Genomic DNA, 23,993 nt, shown 5'->3' with positions numbered 1-23,993 from the left:
AGGCTTGGTCTGGAGGTCCGTACCCCTTAGCCTCAGGAATCAGGTTGGGGTCAGGATCAGGCCAGGTCATTCTCTGATTAGAACTGCTGTCTAATGTTTTCTTGGCAACAGCAATCAGCATGGAGTAGAGTCCAGCTTTGGAGTGAGAACGTAGACAAATGTGGTTTCAAATCTTGATTCTCCCATTACCAGCCATCTGGAGGGCAGCAGGGGGTCGCACCTGGCAGAATGAACATGGGCATGGTTGTGTGGGGGATATTCCGCTCTACTGGTCCAGCTCTGTGGCCTTAGGCTAGTGACTTCCCTGCGAGCCTCAGTTTTCCCCTCTGTAAAATGGGCTTGGTAATGTATCTACCTCATTGGTTCATTGCATGTGAAGGGCCTACCACAGTACCTGGCATGCAGCAAGTGCTCCTTAAATGCCAGCTCTGTGTTTAGTGTTAGTACTGTAATTACTGTTGTATCTGGGTGGTCTTGGGACTCAGTCTCCTCATCTGTAAAATGGGCTTAATGATGCTACTGAGGGCCCCAGTTGCCCACCTGAGGCCAAAGTTCTACCCCTTACTACTCTTCTCTTCCCACTGCTGTGTGACTGCCCTGTCTTTCCCAGATACCCCAGAACAGAACCCAGAGAGGGAGAGGAAAGAAGGAGACAAGGAAATAAATATCTCAGCGTCCACCTGTCAGTTAGCAATGGTGGCGTCAGTTTTCATAGAGAAGGGGAATCTGCAAAGTAGTCAAAAAAATATTTCCTCTGTGACTCCAGCAGCCCAGCTGTTCTTTTTCAGGAAAAGTGCTGAGGGCTGAAAATAAAATAAAGGAACAATGATAGAAAGACACAAGGAAAGAAGGGAGGGAGGGGGGATGGAAGGGAATGGTAGGCAAAACAGACAGAGGAGAGAGGGCCTGGGGCATGGCAGCAGAGAGGGGACCGAGGCTTGGCCAGTGCCTGTCTCAGGCTGCCTGGAACGTCCTTCAGCAAGGCTGCCGTCGCCCCAGCACAGGCTCTAGTGGAAGAAGCCATCTCTGATCTTTAACACTGGGATTTTTCTGTGAGTCTTCCTGCTCAATTTCAGGGAGCCCCTTGGGCCCCTTGGCCTTTTAGAAAAGGACACATCTCATCAATGAGTTAAACATTGCCCTCAGTGCTGAGGAGGCAGGACTTCTCCTGGGAGAAGAATTCCCAGGCTCCTACTCAGCTTCTGACCATATTCTGACTCTGACCCCATTCTGGGCAGTTGTGGCTACTCCATGGGTCTTGTGTACACCCTGTCCAACCTTCATGCCTTTGCACCTACTGTTCCTTCCTCCTAGAATGTCTGTCCCATTCTCTGAAGGCCAGGATCCTACTGCTCCTGAAAGACTGCCTCCTCCAGGGAGACCCCTGGGATTTCCTCCCTTCCCTGGGGTTCTTCTCTCCTCCCTTCCTGCTCTGATCACTACTCATCTTGTGTCAGATCCTCTCATGAGCTGGGTCTGCCTCTCCACTGGCTTGTGCCTGGCAGATGAACTGGGAGCCTTTCAGCTCTGGCTTCCTTGTGCCTTCTGGGCAGGGGGTGGCGGGAAAGACAACACAGGGGGCATAGCAGAGGCCTGGGAGGCTCCAGGGGCCTTGATTCTCAGCCAGGCACCCACCTGGCCCTAGACTCCCACCAGGGAGGCTACAAGAGAAACCTTCCTCCCAGCTTCAGCATTAGTACCTGTAAAATAGGCAGTTAGACAAATGAATTCTAGGTCCCCCACCACACACGCAACCAGCTGAGTGCCTTCCTCAATCTTCACACTCTATGCTGGAACGTGCCCGGGTGCCACTTCCTTCCCTAGACCTTGGGTAAATTACTGTGCGTCTATGTTCCTCTGTGTCCTCACCTGTAAGATGGAGACACTCTCGGAACACCTTCCTCACGGAGCTGTTGAGAGTAGGAAATAAGTGAGTGCCTAGATTACAGGAGGGCCCTGCTACCTGACACAGAGTAAATGCTCAGGAAGTATTAGGCATTTCTATTTCCCTCCATCGTCTGTGGTGGGGCCTGCCTCTCTTTTGGGCCTCATTTAGAGGCGCACACCCTACCTGGCTGCCAGCCAATCCCAGCCCCATCTCTTGTGACTGTCAAAGTCCCTGCCCTTTCTGGGGTGCTCCTGAGGACAGAGATGCATCAGAGTCCTGAGGACAGAGATGCATCAGAGACCCCAGGAGGACCCCTGATGCTGGAACCGCAGGCGGCGGGGATGGAGACCGAGAAGGGTCATGCATGGCAGGCTTGGCATGGGCAGATATCTGAGCCAGGGGCTGACCCTCAGACTCTGCCCTGAATGTGGGTTTTACTGGTCTGTTTCCAGGAGAGACGGCCCCCTGGCCTCTGCTCTGGTCCACCAGGGTGTGGGGGAAACTGCGGGTTCCTGCCTGGGCTCCACGTGCTCGGAGCTGTGTGACCTGTATTGGGAGCACAGAGAGAGAGAGAGAGAGAGAGAGAGAGAGAAAGAGAGGGGTGGGTGAGAGGCGGGAAGGAGCCCTTGACCTCTCAGTGGATTGTGAGTTGCAGCCCAGGCTCCTGTTTCCTCATCCCTGCCCCCGACTCAGCTCTCTTGGTTGCCATGACAGCAGGGCGCTGGGAAGCAGGACTCCTTCTGGGGATAGAACCAGAGTTTGCCAGCATGTATGCCAGGGGTGGAGGTGCGGGCGTGCCTTCGTGTACACACCTGGGTCTGCTGGCACACTGGCACGTGCTGGGGGAGCAGTGGGGGCCTTGTGTTTGGGTGGGGTCCCTGGTTCACACACGCTTTCCTGACATGTAGCTAAAGCAGAGACAGGAACCAGCTGTGCCTTAACTGACTATGGGGGCTGTAGGTGCGTTTGCCCCCCCAGGAAGTGGGTGTCTGCCCCGTCACACCCCCTAGGCCCTTCTCGTGTCACTGGCCCCTCCACGAAGCAGGCAGGCTTGGCAGTACCATCCCAGTCCGTAGATGGGGAAACTGAGGCTTGCTCAGGCACTCGTGCATTCGCTAGACTCTCACGGGAGTACCAGCCATGCCGAGGCTCTTCTGGGGCCTCCTGGCTCCTGTAGCAGAGAAAGTGTCTGGGGGGCCTTTGGGACCCTGTGCTCCTGGGATCCACTGAGGAGGACAGGCTAATGTCTGCCACGAGGGGAGAATTAGCAGCAAGATGTTGAACTATTCTTCTGTTCACTCTCCATTTCCCAGAGCTAATTGATGGCTAAGGGAGGGCTGCTGGCCCTTCTAAAGTGGGTCTGGAGCCTGCTCTCTAGGGGGACGGGAAGCCGTGTAGTGAGCGCAGGTGTGGGCAAAGCCGGGGAGGCAGCTGGAGGGACCAACCTGCCGGGGGATGGGAAGGCCTGTATTTGTTCACGGCGCTTCCCACACTTCAGACACTGGCTGGCATTTATCTTTAGCCATGAGCTGTGCAGGTACCCCTCCACCCGAACACACTCCTCCAGCATGTTAACTAAATGTGGAGCTATCCCTGCCAAGTTCAAGGGTGGGGAGAGAGAGCTGGGCACTGGCGGGATGAGTGGTGGTGAGCGCCACCTCCACCTGCTGCTTGGGCTGGCTCTGGGCAGAGAGGCAGTGAGACAGAGCAGGCCTCGGGGTCAGCCCTCCGCTCACCCTACTGTGGACCCCTCAGTCCCCTGAGTTGGGAAGTGGGGGGGGGGAGGAAGGAGGCTCCCCGACAAGCTGGTTTCAGGGGATGTGCTTATGCAAGGAGTGTCTGGGTGTGCCAAGAGGGGGGTCCACAAGTCTGTGACTCACTGGGAAATTTCCTGAGGGCACACCAGGCCTCTCTTCCCACTTGCCTGATGAGCACCACGACAATGCAGGTATTTATGGCTGGTTTTCACACCCCAGCAGGTGGTGTGAACACACTGCATCTGAGTGTATAAGCCCATGCTTTGGTTCAGTTGTGGGGGGCTCCCCCTTTGTCTGGGGCCTTCTAGATGTCTCCACCTGAGGCTGCCACCTGAGCCACATCATTTACCCCTTAGAAAAGATTCCAACTGGAGTGTTCTTCTTCCATTCCTAAACCTCTGTGACTGTCAGCAGGGCCAGACCTGGCTGCTATTCCTGGCTCCACTGACTAGGACAAGTCACCTCCTGTCTCTGAGCCTCAGTTTCCCCATCTGTGAAATGGGCACAGTAGTGCCCTCTGTACATGTTGCGGAAGGAATTGAGAGTACCATCCAGCACTGTGTCCAGCAGCTTCAGGAGTGACCAGTGAGAAGTCATCCAGGCCTCAGCCCGGCTTTGGGGCCCATTTCCTGTGCTAGGGCACATGTGCTAGGCTCTTTCCTGCTCCCCTGGTGTCATTCATACTTCTATCAGTGCCGCCTTCATTTCCCTGGTTATAGAAATGCCACATTAGGTAGCAGGCCCAGAAGGGGCAGATAGATACTCAGGTCTGCCCTTGGAACTCCTGGAACCGGGGTATGCCCCTCACTCACCTGCCCTCAGGCTCCGGTCAGCCAGTTGTGGGAGGTGGGCTTCTAGGACAACATGGGCAGAGAGGGGATTGAGAGGGTGGGCATGATCTAGGTGTAAATCACAATTTCTGCTCCTCTCCAGCACAGCTGGAAACCCTGAATGGGGACTTGGGTTTTCCATCTGTGGACTGATGGGGCTTTGAAAATGGGGAGTTGCAGAAAAGTCCTGTTCAGGTCACTTAACCCTGACATACAAAACCAAAATGACACATCACATTCAACAGTGATACAAACAGAACAGATTTGCAATACAACACTGTTGTAATAATAATAATGATAAAACCATAGCACAAAAAACTGGATACACACACAGAGCAGACATCGCCACACCAGCTAGACTCATCACAACGGTACACTCTCTTGCAGGCTGATCGTGGCACTGGGTCCTATTCCGGGGCTCTGAATGGGTTATGTCATTTAATCCTCACAATACTTTGGAGCAGGTGAAGGGACTTGCCTAAGTGCTCTGCCCAGAGGGCTCCATGTTCTAGAAGGTTCTCCCACTCATCACACTCACCCATATCCCTGTTTGCAGATATATCATCCCCTTGCCCAATCTCATACTGGTGGGAGAGGAGATAGGAGAGCAAAAGGCCCAGGGGTCCTGCTGGGGGTGGCCCAGGCTCTCAGAAAGGATGCCTGGGTTTCTCACATCCCTACCTGTGATCTTCCTCTGGTCCTAGCTGCCTCTGGGCCAAAGCTGTGGCTCCTCTTGGGGTGGAAACACTCAACCATGGAGCTTGGGGTGCGTCCTCCCCTGGGCCCACCCTCCCTGATGTCAGTGCTATGACTGGTGGACAGCACACTCAAGAGGGCAGGAAAGGGGGTGCAGCTCACGTAGCCAGGAGAGACCCGAGGAGGTGCCACGGACCTGAGGTTCTTGTCCCCACTGTGTGTCCACCCTCCAACCTTCCCCCACGAGCCTCTCTTCCCCTCCATGTAACCTGACTATTGCTGATGGTCAGCCCCAAGAGCCGTCCCTCCAAAATGCCTCCATCCCTCTCTGTCCAGGCCACCTGGCTGTCATCCCACTGGGCAGGTGGTAGGTAGATAAGCAGGTGCCTGGGGCTGGGAGTCCTCAGGCAGGAGGAGTGCTCCTGGGAACCCCACACCACAGTGGCTGTCGGTATTCACATCCCAACTGTCACAACACAGTGCCCAGAGCCCAGTGTGACCATGCAAGCCTCCCACTTCCTCCAGGGCTGAGCCTAGCAGGTGTGGGGAGAGGCAGGAGGGCCTGGCTCTAGGCATCAGCATTGACTTGCTGTGTGGCCTTGGGCAGTGACGATGCCTCTCTGTGCATTTGCAAAGCAGGCCATGGTGGGACAGAGCAGTCCTGCACCAGATAAGATAAGGGGTGCAGAGGGGACCACTGGAGGACAGGCCCAGCCTAAAGCAAACTCTCAGGATTCCTTTCCTCTGGAAGAAGGAAACCACTGATGAAGGAATGCTCTCTTGGGGGTATTTCTGCTGCTGGAAGCCAAGCCCAGGTGTCAGGCCTGCCCTTGGCTCCCTGTGTGGTCTCAGGCAGGTTATGGAGGGGGATGTGGCTGCCTCTCCTGGGCACCCTCCCTAGGCCCAGAAAAGAAACCCTCTTGTCTTATGTGGCCCTTAGCAGAGCTGACCACAACGTGGGCACCCAAGTGCCCCATTCAGGCTGACTGCCTGAACCCCCTGGAGGGAAGCATTCTAGAGACCACAGACCTCCCAGCCTGAGAGACAGTGAGGTTCAAGCTGTTTATCATCCAGGAGCCAAAATGCTTGCCTTCCCAACCTTCCTCCTACCCTCTCACTCCCCCAAGGTCTCTCTCTCTCTCTCTCTGGCCCTGGAGTATCCCCCATCTTCTTCCTCTGTTCCCTGAGGTGGGGATGCCCTGTGTGTGGTGGAGCCTGGGGTGGCCAAGCCCTGGCAGCTGGACTCCTTTCCCCTCCTCAGCTGTCTCTCTCTTCCTCCTAATGTCCTGCAGGCCTTAAATGAAGCATAAACAGAGCCTGGCAGAGGGAAGCCTCATTAGGCCTGATCTAATCAGAAGCCCCTGTGAAGATGGGGGTGGACGAGGGAGGTAGAGGGGGTGTCCTATGCACAAGGTCCTATGTGCACCCAGAGTATCACATACATATGCTCCTAGGATCCTCCCCACAATCCTCCAAGACAGGCGTGGCTAGACCCAGGTAGGGTGAATTGGAAGTGGCTCAGAGAGGGTGGGTGACTTGCCCAAGGTCACACAGCCAGCGGGTGGCTCTCCTGTGATGTGCACCCTGCGTGTCTGGCCCCAGCATCCGGTTCTTCCCAGTAACCCCAGTCAGCCTCAGTGCATCAGACTGGGTAGGACCTCGGAGTTCTTCTGGCTCCTCGTGTCCTCTGGACATTTGGTCCAGCCTCTGCTTGTACACTGCAGTGAGGGGAGTTCACAGGCCATTTGGGGGCTCTTTATGTCTGTGGGCCTCTTCTCTTTCCCAGGACCACCTGAATCCACAGTGGGTTGGGATGCTGGATGGGGGCAGGGAGGGGGTGGCCAGTCTCTCCACCTCTCTCTCCACACCCACCCTCATCCATCTTCCCTCTGCAATCAGGGAGGCCATGGGGGGAGCCCACACAATGCCAAGCAGCAGGCTGCCCCTTCGTTAGTCTTAGCTAACAAGCTGTTTATGGGTGCGACATGACACCTGCTTTCTTCTTTATAACTTCAATAATTTATGGGCATATTAGTGGCCAGGCACTGCCCTGGGTCCCAGCCAGACGGGACGGGACGGCGATACAGCCGGGTTCCTCTGCTGATATGTACTCTCTCCCACCATCAATTATTAAGACGCTCTCCTTCATTTTTGCACATAATTACATGCGCCGTTATGGTTCGAACTTGCCTGCTTTCTCCCTCTGGAGAGGGGCCCTGCCTGCCCAATAGCCCTGAGCTGGCATGGGGACCCTGTTGGTTAGAGAACCCAGCATGTGGACACTCTCCCTACCTGGTAGAGAGATGGTGGCGGCCTCAGCCCCCCAGCCCCTTCTCAGCTGAGCTGGAACCGCCTTGGTCATTGGGGGCTTCCATGGGGTCGCTGTCTCTCCCCACGATCCCAGGGCCCTGCCTTTGTCCCTGGTGTTCTCTGTTGGAGTCCCATCCTCCAACTTCTGTCTGCTGGTTGACCCCTTACTCACTCTTTGGATTTCAGCTCAGCTATCACCACCTGCTGGTTATCTATCCCGCCTCCCTAGCCCCTGCTTCGTGTGTGCACGATGCTCCATGCATCCCTCACCTCGGTCTAGATGGCGCTGTGCCCTCTTGTGCAGATCATGGGCTCTGGTGCACAGAGAAAGCCATAGCATTAACTGAGGATATGAATGGGAGAATGGATGGATGAATGTCTTCACCTGCTTCATCATTAATGAGCCCATTGAAGCAACTGCCCCTCCCTCCCCTCCAGGAAACCTGTCCTGATTGCTCCAGCCACACACATCTCTCTCTCCTCCCAACTTCTCCAGACCTTCCTGGGCTGGGCCAGGATCCCCAGAGGGCAATGAAGCCTGGACCCTTCCCATCTATGCCCCTAACACCAAACAGAGGGCAGGTCAAGGTTGGAGGGAGGGCAAATCCTGACAATCTCAGTTCTACTGTGTGACCTGGGGAAGTTGCTCACCCGCTCCCCGCGCCGACTTTGTTTCCTCCTTGATTATATGGGGATGATAGTTCCTGGGTTGTGGTTAAGGCTTATATGAGCTAATTTAGGAAAGCACCTAATATAGGGCCCAGCATATTGTAGGTGCTCAAGCAATATTCCTTAACTTCAACAACTGTCTGTGAATGAAGTCTGTGCAAAATTGAACTGAACTGAATTGTGTTGAATGGAACCGTATTATTCACACCTCCTTTTGTCCATGTGCATACATGTGTGCTTAGTCACATCCGACTCTGCAACTCCATGGACTGTAGTCTGCTAGGGGGCCTCTGCTCATGGAATTTTCCAGGCAAGGATACTGGAGTGGGTTGCCATTTCCTACTCTGGGGAATCTTCCTGACCCAGGGATCGAACCTGCATCTCCTGCATTGGCAGGTGGGTTCTTTACCACTGTGCCACCTGGGAAGCCCCCTCTTATCCACACCTCCTTGTGTTTAGTCTCTCCTAGCCAGCCCCAGACTTGGTTCATGGCGGCCTCTGCAAATATTTCAGATTGATTAATCAAGACTTTCCCAGCATCTCAATCCACACCTAGGAAGGGGGAGGCAGAGGGCAAGTCTCTCCCATGCTACAGAATAGACTGAGGCCTGAGAGGTAATGTGGCCTCCCCCAGTTTAGTGACAAAGTGAGGAACCAAGTCCTGGTGTCCCACTGGACTCCAGGAAAATCTCCCTGAAGACCTTGTGCCTCAGTTTTCCCCTCTGTAAGATGAAAGAATAATAGAATGGACCCCATGGGGTTGTGGAAAGGATTAAATGAGTGACTTAGAACCACTGTGCCCATGGTAAATGGTCAGTATGGGGTTCAGGCCAACACTACACATCCCCTGCCTTTCTCCCTAGAGGTAACACTCCCCTGGAGCCAGAGCTGATCATTCTTATGTGTGTGTTTATGCTTTTAAAAATATATATAGATATCCATACATCATTTACAGGGTTTGGGGCTTGTTTTTAAACCTTCTATAAATGGTACCATCTTTGATTTTTTCCTCAACATGGTGTTTGTGAGAGTACCCACACTGACACGTGTGGCTCTAGCTTGTCCATTTTGAATGCTGCATAGTATTCCACTACATGGTATACCACGCTCTGTTCATGCCTTCTGCCTGTAATGGGCTTTAGGGGATTCCTGATTTTTCACTATTACAAACACTACCCTTGGGATCATTCTTGTGCTTGTCTTCCGTGGAAGTGCTTCTCCAGGCTGTATACCCAGGAGGGGATTGTTGGGTCATAGAATGTGCAGCTCCTCAACTTTATCAGATAACCACCTAGTTGCTGTGTCATTCTTCACCTTGACCGGCAGCAGGCACTTTCCCTGCATTATCTCAATGCCCCCAGCCACATTGGGAGAAAGGAGTTTGTATGCCCACTTGACAGATGAAGCATGTATTAGTTATCTCCCCTTGCTGCATAACAAATCATTCCAAAACATAGAGGTTTAAAACAACAAATACTTATTTCCTCACAGTTTCTGTAGGTCAGGAATCCAGGTGAGCCTTAGTTGGGTATCTCTGGCTCAAGGTCTCTCACAAGGATACAGTCAAGGTGTCCACCAAAGCATCAGTCATCTCAAGGTTGGACCTGGGGAGGGTCTGCTTTCAAGCTTACTTGTGTGGCTATTGGTAAGTCTCAGGCCCTCCTCGAGTGTTGGGTTAGAGACATCGGTTTCTTTCCATTTACACTTCTCAGCAGGACAGCTGTAACATGGCAGCTGGCCTTTGTCATAGTGAATAAGCAAGTGGTGGAGAGAGGGTACCCAAAATGGAAGCCACAGACTTTCTGTAACCTAATCTCAGAAGTGACATCCCATCCCTTCGGTCATATTCTGTTCACTAGAAGTGGGTCCTTTAGTCCAGCCCACAATCAAGGGGAGGAGATTGTACAAGGACTGGGGAATACCAGAATACAGGGACCATTGGGGGACATTAGGAGCTGCCTATCACAGGGCAGCTGAGGCTCAGAGAAGCGAAGTGACTTGCCCAGGGTCACACAGCAATTAGAGACAGAGCCAGGACCAGAACTCAAGGCTGCCTGGCTCTGGGGCTGGACGTCTTCCGAGCTGCCATGCTGCCTTTGGCTTAAGTTAATAACAGGTTCCGACTTAAGTTAATAAACAAGTCTCCTGCACAACAGAACTCAAGACAAGTGCTTAATAAATGGATTTGCTAATAGTGCTGTCTGTTTACACACATTAGCTCAAGTTCCCCCTGACATGATCCGCGGGGACAGCCAAGCCCAGGCTCTTGGGAGAAGTCGCTCTGCCAAGCCTGGAGCCTAGATTCCTAAAGAGCCAGGGAGTGTCCCTTTATACAAACTACTTTTTATGTTTGCTTTTTGTTTTTGCTCTCAATTTAATCATTTGGATATCGTGTGTGTGTTTGTATGTGTGTGTGTTTAATGGAGTGCACGGCTTCCCTGTGTTCTCAAGGAGAGCTAACTTCAAGGTCAGGAACATGAGTTATTCCCCTGGAGGGACTTCAGGGTGGACTGACGAGCCCCTTCACTGACTGGCCTCAGACAGATTTCCTGCATCTCAGTCATTATGGATGCAGCAGCCAGGCGCCAAGCTCAGCAGACTGAGCAGGGGCAGCCCCAGGACCTCACTCTGCCGTGGGCTTCTGCCGTCGGCTCTCCGGGAGGCTCTGGCCTCCCCAATTCTCAGTGCAATCCCAACTAGTGGAGGCTGCTGCCCATATTGTTTCTAGATAACTGAATGTCGCCAATGCTGGGACATTTCCAAAGGAGGAGTGGGTGATGGAGGCCCCTGAGATGAGGGGAGGTGAGAATTAGGGATTCAAGAGTATCCATGCCCACCCCCCTCCATGCCTTGGCCCCCTTCTCCAGAGGAACTCATGGCTTCTTCCTGATTAATGGATTTCAGTTGAGTGTAATTTGCACACCCAGACTCTCTGGAATCTGGGCTTTGGGCTCTCTGAGGAAACTGGAGGAGACACAAGATCAATCTCTGCCTTCAGGGTGTTCCTGATTCTTGGAGAATAAGGAACTCGGCCCAGGCATCTCCTGATGGGAATGTGAAAGGGACCTTAGGGTAGACCCCAGTCTTTACAGAGGGTGGGCTGAAGGGTCAGGAGGAGGGTAGACCCTTGTCTTTACAGAGGAGGGGCTGCAGGGTCAGGAGGCAAAGCGCAGCCACAGCAGTATATATAATAACTATAAAAAGTACCTAAGTTTACCAAGCACCTACTGAGTGCCAGGCCCAGCAGCATGTACAGGGTGTACATTCATTCCTCCGTATCCACAGGTCACATCCACAGACTCAGAAGGCCGGCTGTAAGGGACTTGGGCATCTGTGGATTTTGGCATCTGTGTATTGTCATGAGATCCTCACACCAGCCCATGAAATGGTCCTACTGATCCGCCCAGTCTTACAGAGGCGGGACTGAGGCTTAGAGAGGCGCCCAAGGATACAAAGGCCAGCTCAGAGCAGGAGACAGAGGGGCTCAGAGCAGGCTTCTGGAAGGAGGGGGCCACACAGCCCTGCCTTGGAAGGGGAGTGGGTGAAAGGATTCAAGGAAATGGGTCTCAGGTCTAAGGATCTAAGAAAGCTATTAATGATAAATAAGAGGATGCCCCAAGGAATGGAGGGTGGGCTTTTCACATTCCTGCCCTTGGAGTCTTGGCTTCAGCCTCTACCCATGGTGGGTGTCCTTCCACGTCAGCCAGCACATCTCCTCATCCAACTGAGCCAGCCACCGTGTAAATAAGCCCCTGTGTGCCAGCTACCCCAGGCAGGACAGAGGGCTAGGGCGCACCTGCACAAGTGACCTTGAGTAAGTCCTTTCCCTTTTAGGTACCTCAGCCAGACCCCCTGTTACATGCCTAGGTGGGACCCTGGAGTCCCTGAGTGGCTCTTAGGGAAGGGCTGAAGAGAGAGCAGGAAGGTCTTAACCCTGGTCCCAGCTCCAGGCCTACCTCCTAGAGAGGTAGCCCCCTCAGGTGTCACCCCATCCCTCACCCCCTCCATAGCTGCGCCAGCACAGGGCTCTGACCTATGGATTTTCTGCCACTTCCTGATCCACTTCTCTCCAGCTTGAGTCTTCAGGACTTCATTACACCAGCAGCCTCGGCAATGCCAACATGGGAGGCTGTGAGAGACTTGCAGGGCTTTCTAGGTGGCTCCTGGAGGCTACAGGGCCCCCACCTTCTGGGCTTCAGCCTTCCAGGGACTCAGGGTCATCTTCCAAGGAGCCCCCTCTTACAGCTTCATTCCACTCTCCCCATAGAACCACCAAAACTTAGAGACCCCCCAGGCCAACTCCTTATTGCATAATTGGGGAGACGTGAACCCAGGGAGGGCGGCGACTCCCTCCAAGGTGACACAGCAAATGAATGAGTGCTCAGAATCAAATCTGTGGCCTCAAAGGGGATACGGGGTCCACCTGCTGCACAGGGACCTCCGGCTAGGTGCCGGCTCCAACCCACTTCCCCCGCCCTGCTCCATGCCCCATGCCACTTGCCCAGCCCCCACCTGCCTCCCCGGCTCCTGGTCTCCTCCGTTTTTCTTACTAATTAGAGGTCTCAGCAATGACTCCACTGTCCTGGCCATTTTAGAGCTGTCATTAATTTCAAGTGCCTTCAGAAAGAATCATCATCGTAAAACCCTGAGAGCTGCTGGGATGCAAGTGGGCAGGACAAGCACAAAGCAGGCGTGCTGACAGGCCAATGTGTGCCATCCATTCCTGCCTGTGCCACGGGGGACTCGGTCCTGTCTGCTCAGCTTCCCAGAGCGGGGAGAGCAGAGCGTGTGCTCTGACACCACACACACACAGCGCTTCAAAGCCCAGCTCTACTTCTTATACAGAGTAAACCTGGACAAGTCACTAGCCCTCCCAGAGCCTCAGTTTTTTCATCTGTACAATGGGGATAGCAATCTCCATCTTGAAGTGAGATGAAGTACAGCTCAGACCCTAGCTCACAGTAGGAGCTCTATAAATGTTAGAGGCCCCGCCCCTCCTCCTGAGTCCCCTGATAAATTCCCAGCTTCTCCACTTTGCTAGGAGCGCTCAGGCATCAGCAGGCGGACTCCTTCCAGCCATCAATTCCTGCTTGACTGGGACTTGCTGAGTTTTCACCCTGGAGCTGAGATCTGCCGTGTGCCCACCCTTGCTGTCTCAAGCCTGCTCTTGGGAGCTCCTAGTCTGAGGACAGAGAGGGAGGAGACTGGACTGTTGCCTCTAAGGGCATTTCAGTCTGAGGAGGAGAGACAGGAATAGAAGCAAACAGTCTAGTTTGGTCTTGTAATGCAGGTGGGAACCAGGGATAGGGCATGCCAAGCAGGTGGACCAGTAAGGACCAAGGCTCGGAGGTGTGGGTGAACACTTCAGCTGAAGCTACAGGGGCATGGTCTCTGGGTCTCGGACTGGGCCTTCCTAATCCACATTCTGCCTTGTCTTGGTGTCCCTAAGAGGACTGTGTTGGGGATCACCCAATGAGATAGGAATGGAAAGATATCTGTTCCCAGTGATAGTCCCCCTACCCCATGGGGTCTCTGGTGATAAGGCCAGGGGTGTGTACTCTCATCAGGCCCAGGTTAGACCCTCAAAAAGGTCTTTTTCTAAATACTTCCCCCCAGAGCCTCCCCTTCCCCATCATTTCCACTGGTGAAATAAGATAAGCAGTGCTGGGAGGGGTCTTTTAGCGAAACGGAGGGGGAAGTGGCTTGGATACTGTTCACTTGGAGAACTAAGACTCTGGGGCAGTTTCTCGGAGACAGACAGCTCTTTCGTCGTCCCTGTTACCTCCAAGGTTTAGAGGGACAGTTGTGGGCCCCAGAAGACCTCATCCCAGGACACTGACTTCCTCAGCCAGCACCTGGGAGGTGGGGGCGGGAGCGGTGGGCTCTCCCCCGTTTCTCCGTCGAGATCACCGAGGCGGGGAGCAGGTGAGTCGGGGGCGGATAGAAGCCTGGGCCGCGCGGTGTCTGCGTCAGTCGCCGCAGCAGGAATAGCCCCCGCCCCCGCCCCCGCCCCGCAGCGGGTCTGAGCGCCCGTCGGGTGCCTGGCAGAGCCTTTACGCAGGAGCTAGAGCGCGTCTATTCCTGTCGGGCTGGTGGGAGGAGGCGGCGCGGGAGGCGGGAGCTCGCGGGTAACTCACAAACAGCCGGGGTGGGGGAGCTGGGGAGCTGGGACGGGGGTCCAGGCGGCACAGAGTCGAGGGGCCGGGGGGTCGCCTGCTGGGCGGTTGAAGGGAAGGCGACTCCTGTGTCGCCTCCTCTCTTTCCCTCCCGCCTTTTGTAGGTCCCTCTGCCGAGCCTGCCCCCTTCCGGTTTACTCCGAGCCCCGGAAGGCGATTCAGATTCCCTTTCCCGGCTTTACTAGCTGTTCGACCGCACGGAAATGACAGAACCTCTCTGAGCCTGGGTTTCCTTCTTTATGTCACAGGGGGAACCACAGCGCCTCCTCCCAGGGTTGTTGGAGGATGAATGCAGAGTGCATAGCACAGCATCCTCACTTGCTAGGAGGGGCTTCACCTAGGCCTGGGATGCGGATGGTCACGGAATACAGCAGATTGTTCTCCAGGCAGGACTGTTCAGAGCTGTGGTGTGGCCGTGAGCCTGAGAAGTACCCCAACTCTTTAGCCAGAACAGGTCTGTGCAACTCTCTGGGCTGTGTGTGAGGCTGAACAGTGGAGAAGCAAGATGGTGCTGGGGGCAGGGGGACACTGGTGGCCCCACCATGCTAGCCAGGTAACTGCAGTGAATGTCAGAATCCATGGGGAAGGAGGTGAGGTCCTGAGGGTCGTAGCCCACTCTGCAGGCTTTCCCTAGACACCTCCGCCAGCCGATTCTCTGTATCTGCGGTCAAAGAGGACCTGGATCTTTGAGGAGAGGTCCCATTCCTTGGGCCTATTCGAGGATACGCCTCAACTCAGGATCCCCTGGACCTTTGGGGAACGGTATGGGGGACAGCCAAGACCATCCTGAGGCTCTGCGTTGCCCTCTGCTGGTCGCTGGGCGCAGTGCCCGCGGCCCAGCGGTCTGCTGCCCTCTGCTGGACAGGAAGCCAGGCTGGGCGGGGACCCAGGCTGCAAAAGAGAGCTCGAGACCTAGCTCTGGGTAGAACCGTGGGGCTAGCGCGCCTTCTTCGGGGTCCCCCGGAGCTTCCCGGCAGCCAGGATGTAGGCTCTCCCGGGATGCGCAGACAATTCCGAGAAGAGGGGATAAGGCGCAGGCTCCTGGCCTGACCCTTCCCACGCCGTCCTCCAAACAACCCTGGTCGGGGGGAACCTTGCGGGTTCACGTGCGTGTGTCGGTTCCCCATGGAGTGTGCAGTGACCCCAGTGAACACGTGTGAACACACTCACGCGCTCCCAAGTACACGCAAGTAGCCACACGCGAGGGTGCTCACACACACCCAAGAGGACCGCAGGTGGGACTACCCGGGGCCCCGCTGGCCCGGACCGGAGGGGCGCGGCCGAATGCTGGGCTGGAGCACCGGGACGCTGCCCGCCCCCTCGTCCCCCCGCCCAAGGCTGACGCGTCCCTAGCTCGCGCCCCCTTGCCAGTTTCGCTGCCCCATCAGAGCAGGGCGGTGGTCGGGGCCCTCCTCGCTCTCCGCCCCCTTCTCTGAAAGGAGCCGAGCTCCCCACCTTACCTCCCCCCTCCCTCGGTTTTGCGGCCGCGCCTTCTCCTCCCCCGCCCGGCTCCCGCCGCTCGCTCTCTCCCTCCCTCCCTTGGTCCCTCCTCCCGCCCTGGCTCGCTCCTCGCTGCTCGCGCTCCCTCCCCGCGCCGCGGCAGAGCGCGGAGCCCGGGCGGGAGCCGGCGCGGGAGCCGGAGCGGGCGGACGGAGACAGCGCAGGCGGCGGCGGCGGCGGGTCGTGGTCCCGGTCCCGGAGCGCGCGGAGTCCCCACCCGCGCCGCTCCGGCTCCTCTCCAGACGCGGGGCTCCTAGCAGCATGCGCGGCCGCTGCCCGCCGGCCTCAGCCCTGGCCCCGGCCCCTCTGCGGAGCGCGCCCGGCCTCGACCCCGGCCCCAGCGGCAGAGGTGGCGGCGGCGGCGGCGGCTCCAGGCCGGCCCGGGGCGCAGAACTAGACTCGTAGAGCCCGTGTCGCGCGTTCTGAGCGCACCCGCCCCTCCGCCCGTGGGGGCCGCGGCCTCCAGCCACCCCACTCCCGGGTCCTTGCCCGGCCCCGGCTTGGCTCCCTCCCGCGTGGGGCAGACAGACGGACGGCTAGCCCCGCGAGGGCGCGCGGACTGCCGGGCGGAGGTGTCGGGCAAGGAGGAGGAGACGGAGGAGGGGGCTGGGCAGGGGCTGGGGCCCGGCGAGGAAGACATGCGATTGGCGACCGAGCCGAGCGGACGGACGGCGCGCCCGAAATGCAGGTGAGCCCGGCGGCCGAGGCCCAGCCCAGAGTAGGCAGCCCCGCGACGAGCGCCCCTGGGGGCCGCCGTCGGCCCGGGCTGTGCCCTCTTGGGTCTGCGGGGCACCCCGGCGTCTCTCAGACCCATTTCGGGGTCTCAGATCTGACCGCCCCCCCTGAAGCCTCAGAAATGAAGCTTTCCCGCTCCTCCCACCGCAACAAATTCCAGGTTGGCTAGCTGGGACCCCGGAGCTGGGGAGGGGTCCCCGTCCTGCTCGTCCTCTGCCCCCCTCCCATTCTGAGCACTGGGCGTCCTGGAAGGTAAGCCCCCTGCTCAGCATTGGGTGGCTGCCTCTTCCCATAGACTCCAGACACCCCCAGGCAGCCCCAGCCTGCTCCAGGCACCCCTGTGGATGCCGGTGGACGCAGGTCGGGGACCAGGTTTCTTCCCGGGGACCGGGCTGGGCGCCACCTGGCTCACCTAATGGTTAGGAGCAGCCCCTTTTCAGCTCCTGCCCAGTGAGGGGGAGGAGAGGGGAGACCGGGGGTTGCAGGAATGGAGGAGAGGGAGTTGGGGTTGAGGGGGACCCAGGAACCATTGAAGGGCCTCCCCTTTGTCTTCAGCCCCAGCTTCTCACTTCCCCCTGCCCCACTTTTCATTCTGAAGCACAGCTGGTGGCAGGTAGGACCCGGCTGAGAAGGAAGGGGCCTCCTTCTCTCCCCCCACCTCTGTAAGGTGGGCTGTGGGCTTCCTACTCCCCTGGCACCTCCAGGCGGATCCCACGTAGAGGAGGGGTGGGGCCAGGCCCAGTGGGCAGTCCCCTCCTGTCTCTTGCCCTGAGTCTCAGCCCCGCTCCATCCAGCCCTGGTTGTACCGGCATCTCCTCTTTGTTCTCAGAGGTCCTGGGGTCGGGGTGGGGGAGTTGGGGCATCTGGGAGGTTGGCAGCAGCTTTGCCCTGGAGGGGTGGAAGGGCAGGAAGCCCTGAGGTGGGGGCAGTACCATCTGGGCAAGCCCCTTCCCTGCCAACCAGCCCTCCCTCAGTCCTCTGCTCTCGGAGCCGGAGGGTGCCCAGCCCTGCCTGGCCCGTGGCTCTGGCTCAGCCCTGCTGGTCATTATGCCGATGGCTTCAGCACCGGTGCCTCCCATGCCCAGGGAGTAATAAGCCCGGGCATCCAGGCTTCCCCACACCCAGCGAGGAGTGCTGTGCGGGAAGGGAGGGTCAGCTGCTCCCAGACCCTTTGTCCTTGTGTGGCCAGGAGGGGCCGAGTGCTCACACCTCTGGGAAGGCACCAGCGCCTGGTCTGCTGGGACAGCTTGCCAGCTCTTCCTGCCTTCTCCCCACGGCCTGAGGCGGGAGACGGGGATTAGGGGGCAGGAGGGAGAGGCCAAGAACTCCTCGGAACCCAGATAGGGGCGCCGGGCAGCACCCAGCGGCCCCTCCTGGAAGGAGGCTTAGCAAAGGCGAGGGCGGGCCCCTTGTGGTATTCTTGTTGTCTCCGCCCCCCTCTCCCACTCCCTGCCAATTTAAGTGTGAGGTGGGCTTTGGGTAGGGCTTGGTCAAGGCAGCGGTACTCCCCCATGCCTGGAGTTAGAGTGGGTCCCCAATGCAAGGGGCCAGGTTTGGGGGGATGGCTGGGTGCTGTGGGCCAAGGGCAATAGAGAGACCACCCTACCCTTGCAGTAATCTTTGATCCTAGGATCAGTTTCTCCATCCCCTGCCTCTCTCTGAGCACCCACTTTTCCTAAACTAGATATTATTTTCTAAGACCCAAATTCCAGTGGGATACTAAAAAAAAAAAAGTCTTGTGAGGGTGGATCATTGTTCAGCATAAAGCCAGACAGGATCCCTGGTACCAGTGATGGTTCATCTGGTCTGCTTTCTGGGTGCCACTGAAGCAAATGGTGAGTGGGTGATGACTGGGTCTAGAGGGTGGGGAAGTGCATTTCTGCTGAGAAATGAGACAGTGCAGTGATTTGCACAGGGTCCCGAGGAAGCGTGAGGCAGTGTGTCAGACGGAGGGTTGAGGAAGTGGGTCCTGTGGGGCTAAAGAAGGGCCAGGGAGGCCGTAGGTGGTGGTGGTTTCAGAGCCAGAGCCTTGGTTTTGCTGGCTGGGCTCTCTTAGTTTAGCTCTCCGGTGTGTAGCACTCTGTGGAAGGTTGGTGGCCTTCCAGCCCCAGGGACATCCTGCCTCCTGACGGCTACCTACTGGTGGCTCTCTGTCCCATTCTCACCAGTCCCTTTGATATCCCCCCATCACCTGGCTTGCTTCAGTATTTCTACCTAGAAGGTCTTCTCTTCTCCTGGCCCCTCCTCTAGGAAGCCTCCCTAATTGCTCCCCATCACTGACCCTCTTCCCCCAGTTACCCACAGTACCTGGTTTGCACCTAATATTGTACCAATTCATCCATACCTTGATTCTGCACATCCTGGCTGGGATGCCTGCTCTGCTCCAGAGTAGACCCTCCCATGGCCCCCATGGATTGCCTTGAACACTCCGGGCAATCCTGTACCCATCCCCAGGGCTCCCCTGCCTGGCCTCTGGGATAGGGATGATTCTGGGAGGCACCAGGGAACAGCTCGTTCTGGTGGCCAAAACTACCAGGAGGAGACACAGTATCTTCAGCCTATAATGGATGGGCAGAGGTAGGTGATGTCAAGGATGCCCCAGGCAGGGATTGGGGAGGGCCCGAGCAGGGTATTCAGTAGCACACATAGGTACCTAGAGAAGGATGGGATTTGTTCCTGGGGGGGCTGCAGCAGTCAGGGGTCCCCCAGGAAGACAGAGGGGCTGGGTATCTCTTGAGGGAATAGAAGATTTGGCAGAGACATAAAGAGCAGGATTCTAGAACCAGGGATGGTTTTTTGGTAGAAAGAGTGTGGGAAGGCAAGTTCATTTCCATTATGTGTTGAATGACTATCCTTGGGCTCCGTGGACCCAGTAGAGCTGTTCCCACAAAAGTCCTCTCCTGTGTGAGTTCAGTTCCTTCAACGTCATTTTCTAGTGAGTGAGGCTGTTGAGTTTGGTCCCTGGAAGCAGATGCCTGGGTTCAAATCTCAGCTCTACCACTGCCTACCTCTGTGACTCTGAGCAAGTTATTAATACTTAGTCTTTTGGGCCTTGGCCTCCTTATCCATAAAGTGAGGATAACAGAGGGCCATTATGAAAACTAAGTGTGTTCATATATGCAAAGCATTTAGAAGAGTACACAGGAAATTCTCCAGAACTGCTAGTTACTCCTAGTTTGTATCAGTGATGTACTGTCTATCTTAGCCTTGTAGGGTGGTACAGAGATTTGATTTTATAGCTAAGAAAAAATGGAGAGCCAGAGAGGCAGAATGACTTGCCCCCAAATCCCCAGCTTATAAGCATGGGGCTCAGTCTAGAATGCCTTCTTCCTGACTTCTGATCTGGGACTTTTGCTCACGTGGTCCAGGCATGGCCTGTTAATTAGTTAACATATTTAGTATTACTACTACTACTACTAATATAATGAATATCATGACCCTCCTCCCAACCCGAACACTCACATTTTAATAACGATATACATCTACTATGTGTTTCTTCTCAGCTCATCCCTTGGCAACCACTACCCTAAATGATCTCTTTAGTATTCTCTTGCCTTTTAAAAATAGTTTAATATAGAGAAATTATTCCATCTTAATTATGTCTGAACTCTGTAAAAGGAACATGAAACTGTGCTGTCCTCTGGAATTTGCTTTTTTCTTCAATATTGTATGCCTAAGCTTCATCTATATTGTTGCAAATAATGATGTAGTTCATTCATTTTCACTGATACATAATGTTCTGTTGTTTGTATTTATTCTTCAGAATGTTTATCCTTCTTCTATTAATGGGCATGTGGGCTGTTTCCCTTTTTGCTCTTACAAACAACACCACGGTGAGCTTTCTGGTCCCTTCCCTGAGACAACATGCAGAGCATCTCTGGGGGCACACAGCTAGGAGCAGAATTGCTGGACTATACATCGTGTTCGCTGTCAGCTTTACTAGGAAATGTGCCACAGTGCTTCCCAAATTGGTTGGGCCATTAATGCCTCCCCCAGCAGGAGATGAGTATCCCCATTATTCCCCGCACTCACCCACACTCAATATGGCCAGACATCTTTTAAAAAATCTTTTATTTATTTTTGGCTGCACTGGGTCTTCATTGCTTTTGTGCAGACTTTTCTCTAGTTGTGGTGAGTGGGGGCTACTCTTCGTTGCGGTGCAAGGGCTTTTCACTGTGGCGGCTTCTCTTGTTGCAGAGCACAGGCCTTCTTACAGGGATGTCCCAGACATCTTGAATTTTACTGACTGAATGAGTGTAAAACAATCTTATGTTATGGCCTTGATTTGCATTTCTGAAATTCACAGTTTCTAGTGTATGAAATGGGGGTTGAGATAGGCAACCGCCAGTGAGTAATGGATGCTCACTAAGCAGTCATCCCCTTTGCACCTCAGTTTCCCCAGGTATTGAAATGTTGTCCGTACAAATCCCAAGCTCAGGGATGGGGAAGAACAATCAGGAAGTTCTCCCCAGTGGGTGAGAATGAAGGGGGAACAGGGAGCACTCAAGTCCCTGCAGATTTAGAGCCAAAGGAATCCTAGCAGCACTGTGTTCACCCACCGGATGGGAAGGGGTGGTCCCAGCTTGAGAGGTAGAGGCAGAGTTTGCTTCATTATTTTAATGATGCAGAGCCCCCTGATAAACCCCTGGCACCTGGTGTGGGGCTTGGCCTGGGTGAGTGCTCAGTGAGAGCACTCATGTATGTGTGTTCCTCCGTTCCCACCTCCTTGGGAAGTCCTCCCTGATTGCCCCAGCCCACTGAGCGAGTGAGGGATGGCTGAACAAGGTGGCTCCTGGGCATTTGCAAGGCCCCCAAGCCCCTGCCCACCCTCAGGGGCTGAGCCGCGCGGGGCTGGCAAGCTAATTTGGAGCGGCCCTCTCTACCAGCCTGGTGCACCAACAATTGATTCCGCACCGCTTTCCCCGCCTGGGCCCGGGCCCCTGGAGCTGGTTAGAGACGGGAGACGGGGCTGGCGGAATAATTATGCCTATTTCATGTGACACCCAAATTGATTGCCGCCAGGGTGACATTACCAGGGCATTGTTCCTCGTCTCCAACCTCTTATTACATGTTATTAGGGTGTGTGGTGTGTGTGTGTTTTTCTATTTTTTCCCATTTCAGGGAATTAATCTCTCTCTACCACCTCCTCTCTTCCCTCTGCAGAGAACCTGCTCATGGCTCCGGGAGTGGAGTGGGTGGGGGCCCAGGCAGCAGGCTCTCTCTGTCTGGTCTAGCATGGGGCTGCAGATGAGGCTGGGGACCTGGCCATGTCAGCTCTCTGGCCTAGGGTGTAAGGTGGGGGTATCTCAGAGCCAAGAGGGGCTGCTGAGCTGTGAGCCCAGCAGAGAAGACTTCCTGCAGTGTCTCTGGTCCACAGTCTCTGCTTGCATGCCTCTCATGACAGTCTGCTCACTCATTATCTACCGAGGCACATCTTCCAGGCTGAACCTTCTGATGTTCCATTTGATTTGTTGTACTGAGCTGAATGGGGCTTCCCCAGAGGCTCAGCGGTAGAGAATTCACCTGCGATGCAGGATCCACAGGAGACAGGGGTTCGATTTCTGGGTTGGGAAGATCCCCTGGACGAGGGCATGGCAACCCACTCCAGTGTTCTTGTCTGGAGAATCCCCATGGACAGAGGAACCTGGTGGGCTACAGTCCATAGGGTCACAATGAGTTGGACGTGACTGAAGCAACTTAGTGCGCATGCACTGAACTGAATGGACCTCCTCTGTGACTCCACGCAGGGTCTTGGCTCCACCCTATGGGCCTGCTCTGGGCCCTTTGCACCCTCTGCTTTGCAACCTGAGAGATCTGCAGAGATGCCCGGGCCCTCCCAAGTTTGGGCTTCTCATGAACGCACAGCCAGGTGATGGCATCAGCTGTGACTGGGCAGAACTTGATACTGAAATTAGTATATATACTGGGTTGGGAAAACAGACTTTGGCAAGAGGTTGGCCAAGATTCAGTTGAGCAGAGAGGGCTTTGAACAGTCAGTGCCAAGAGAAGGCAAGGGTTTTTATTTATAGTTTGCCTGTCCCATGTTATAAATACCTCACTGGACCTTGGTTTGTGATGTACTGGGGGTTGGTTTTTAAGTCTCTTCCAGGGCAGAATAAACGCAAACCTTCATTTGTCCCTGACCTCGCCACACCATGAATGGAGAGGCTAGGGTGTTGGGGAGAGAAGGTGGCTGCCGTCAGGAGGCCGGGCCTCTTCCTTAACCCCAACCCCGAGGTGCTGTGGGACCTTGGACAAGTCACTGATGCTCTCAGGCCTCAGTTTCCTCACTTGAGTGATGGTCTGTAGAGTTATCGTGCCTCTTGAGTTAGACAAGCTCAGAGACCTTTGGTAGGTGAATTAATGTCCTGGCGCCTCAGTTTCCTTATGAGTAAAATGGGGCTAATGGTTCTTCCATCATAAGGTATGTGGTGAGGGTTGGTGGGTCAATCTGCAAAGCATTTAATTGATGTGCTGCATATAAATGTCTCTTCCCTTCCTTCTCCTCGAATTCTCTGCCCCCAGCCCTGTGAGAGCAGTTTCAACCCTGCCCTTCCCTCTTCTAAATGAGGAGTTTAGGGCCTCAAGACATAAAGCCACTTGAGCGCGACTGTGTAGCTCAGCAGCCCTGAACCTGATTTGGAGAGAGGCAGCATATGAGAATGGTCAGGACCACCTGTGGTCTAAGCACCTCAGGCCTAATTCCAGCTTTGCCATTTACTGTAATGGGCCAAATGGCATCACCTCTCTGTGCCCCAGTTATTTAATCTTTAAAACGAGGATAATAATACTACCCTCATAGGATTGTTGCGAAGTGCAAACAAGCTCATGTTTGAGTTGATATCATGTTAACTTTGTGACCTGTAGCAAGTTACAGAACCTCTTTGTGATCTTGAGCAAGTTGCACAACTTCCTTGTGCTTCTATCTTTTCCATCTGCACAATGGGAGCAATAATAGGACCTATCTCAACAGGTTGTGGTGAGGGGAAATTAATTTTCATAGGTAAAGTACTTGGAATAATGCCCAGAACACCAAAAGCCCTCTATTAGGGTTTTTCTAGTCGCCATCATCATCATCATCATCATTTTTATGAGGTCTCTGACCTTCAGACCCCACAATTAGATCCACCACTTCCCCCAGCTCTCCCGTCTCCACCCTGGGTTTCTCAGGCTGTGACCTCCCCACTCTCTCAAACCCAGGGCTGGTGACCCTCCCAGCGAGGGACTGGCTGATTTTCAGACCTCCAATGCCTGAAATGCGCCAGCCTGAGATGTTTCCAATGTAGATGAGCCTCCAAGACTGGAGAACCAGGAGAGGGCCCTGGGTGCCCCACAAAGTGGTGGGGGGCGGTGCTGAGGGGAGATGAGGCGGGCATGTCTGCTAAGCACCTCCCAAGGGGCCCCTGGCCTGAGTGGTGGAGGGGGCCCAAGG

The 23,993-nt window shown here is 55.2% G+C and overlaps 1 protein-coding gene across 3 annotated transcripts in view; it reads left to right on the top strand.

The window, feature by feature from the left end:
- The window catches only part of LINGO1 (leucine rich repeat and Ig domain containing 1), a 212,161-nt gene that overhangs the window by 176,840 nt on the left and 11,328 nt on the right, over positions 1-23,993 (top strand). The window contains exon 1 of one of the 3 annotated variants that reach the window (XM_043922156.1): positions 16,386-16,514. The exons of the other annotated variants lie outside the window; for them this stretch is intronic. Coding sequence (XP_043778091.1) covers positions 16,509-16,514 — 6 coding nt within the window. The 5' untranslated portion in view covers positions 16,386-16,508. Of the gene's footprint in view, positions 1-16,385; positions 16,515-23,993 lie in introns of those variants that run through there. 3 annotated transcript variants of the gene reach the window in all.

Source organism: Cervus elaphus, chromosome 13 (genome assembly GCF_910594005.1).
Source record: "Cervus elaphus chromosome 13, mCerEla1.1, whole genome shotgun sequence".
NCBI lineage: Eukaryota > Metazoa > Chordata > Mammalia > Artiodactyla > Cervidae > Cervus > Cervus elaphus.
The sequence above is the reverse complement of the archived record's forward strand: the minus strand, read 5'-3'. Positions and strand labels throughout refer to the sequence as shown.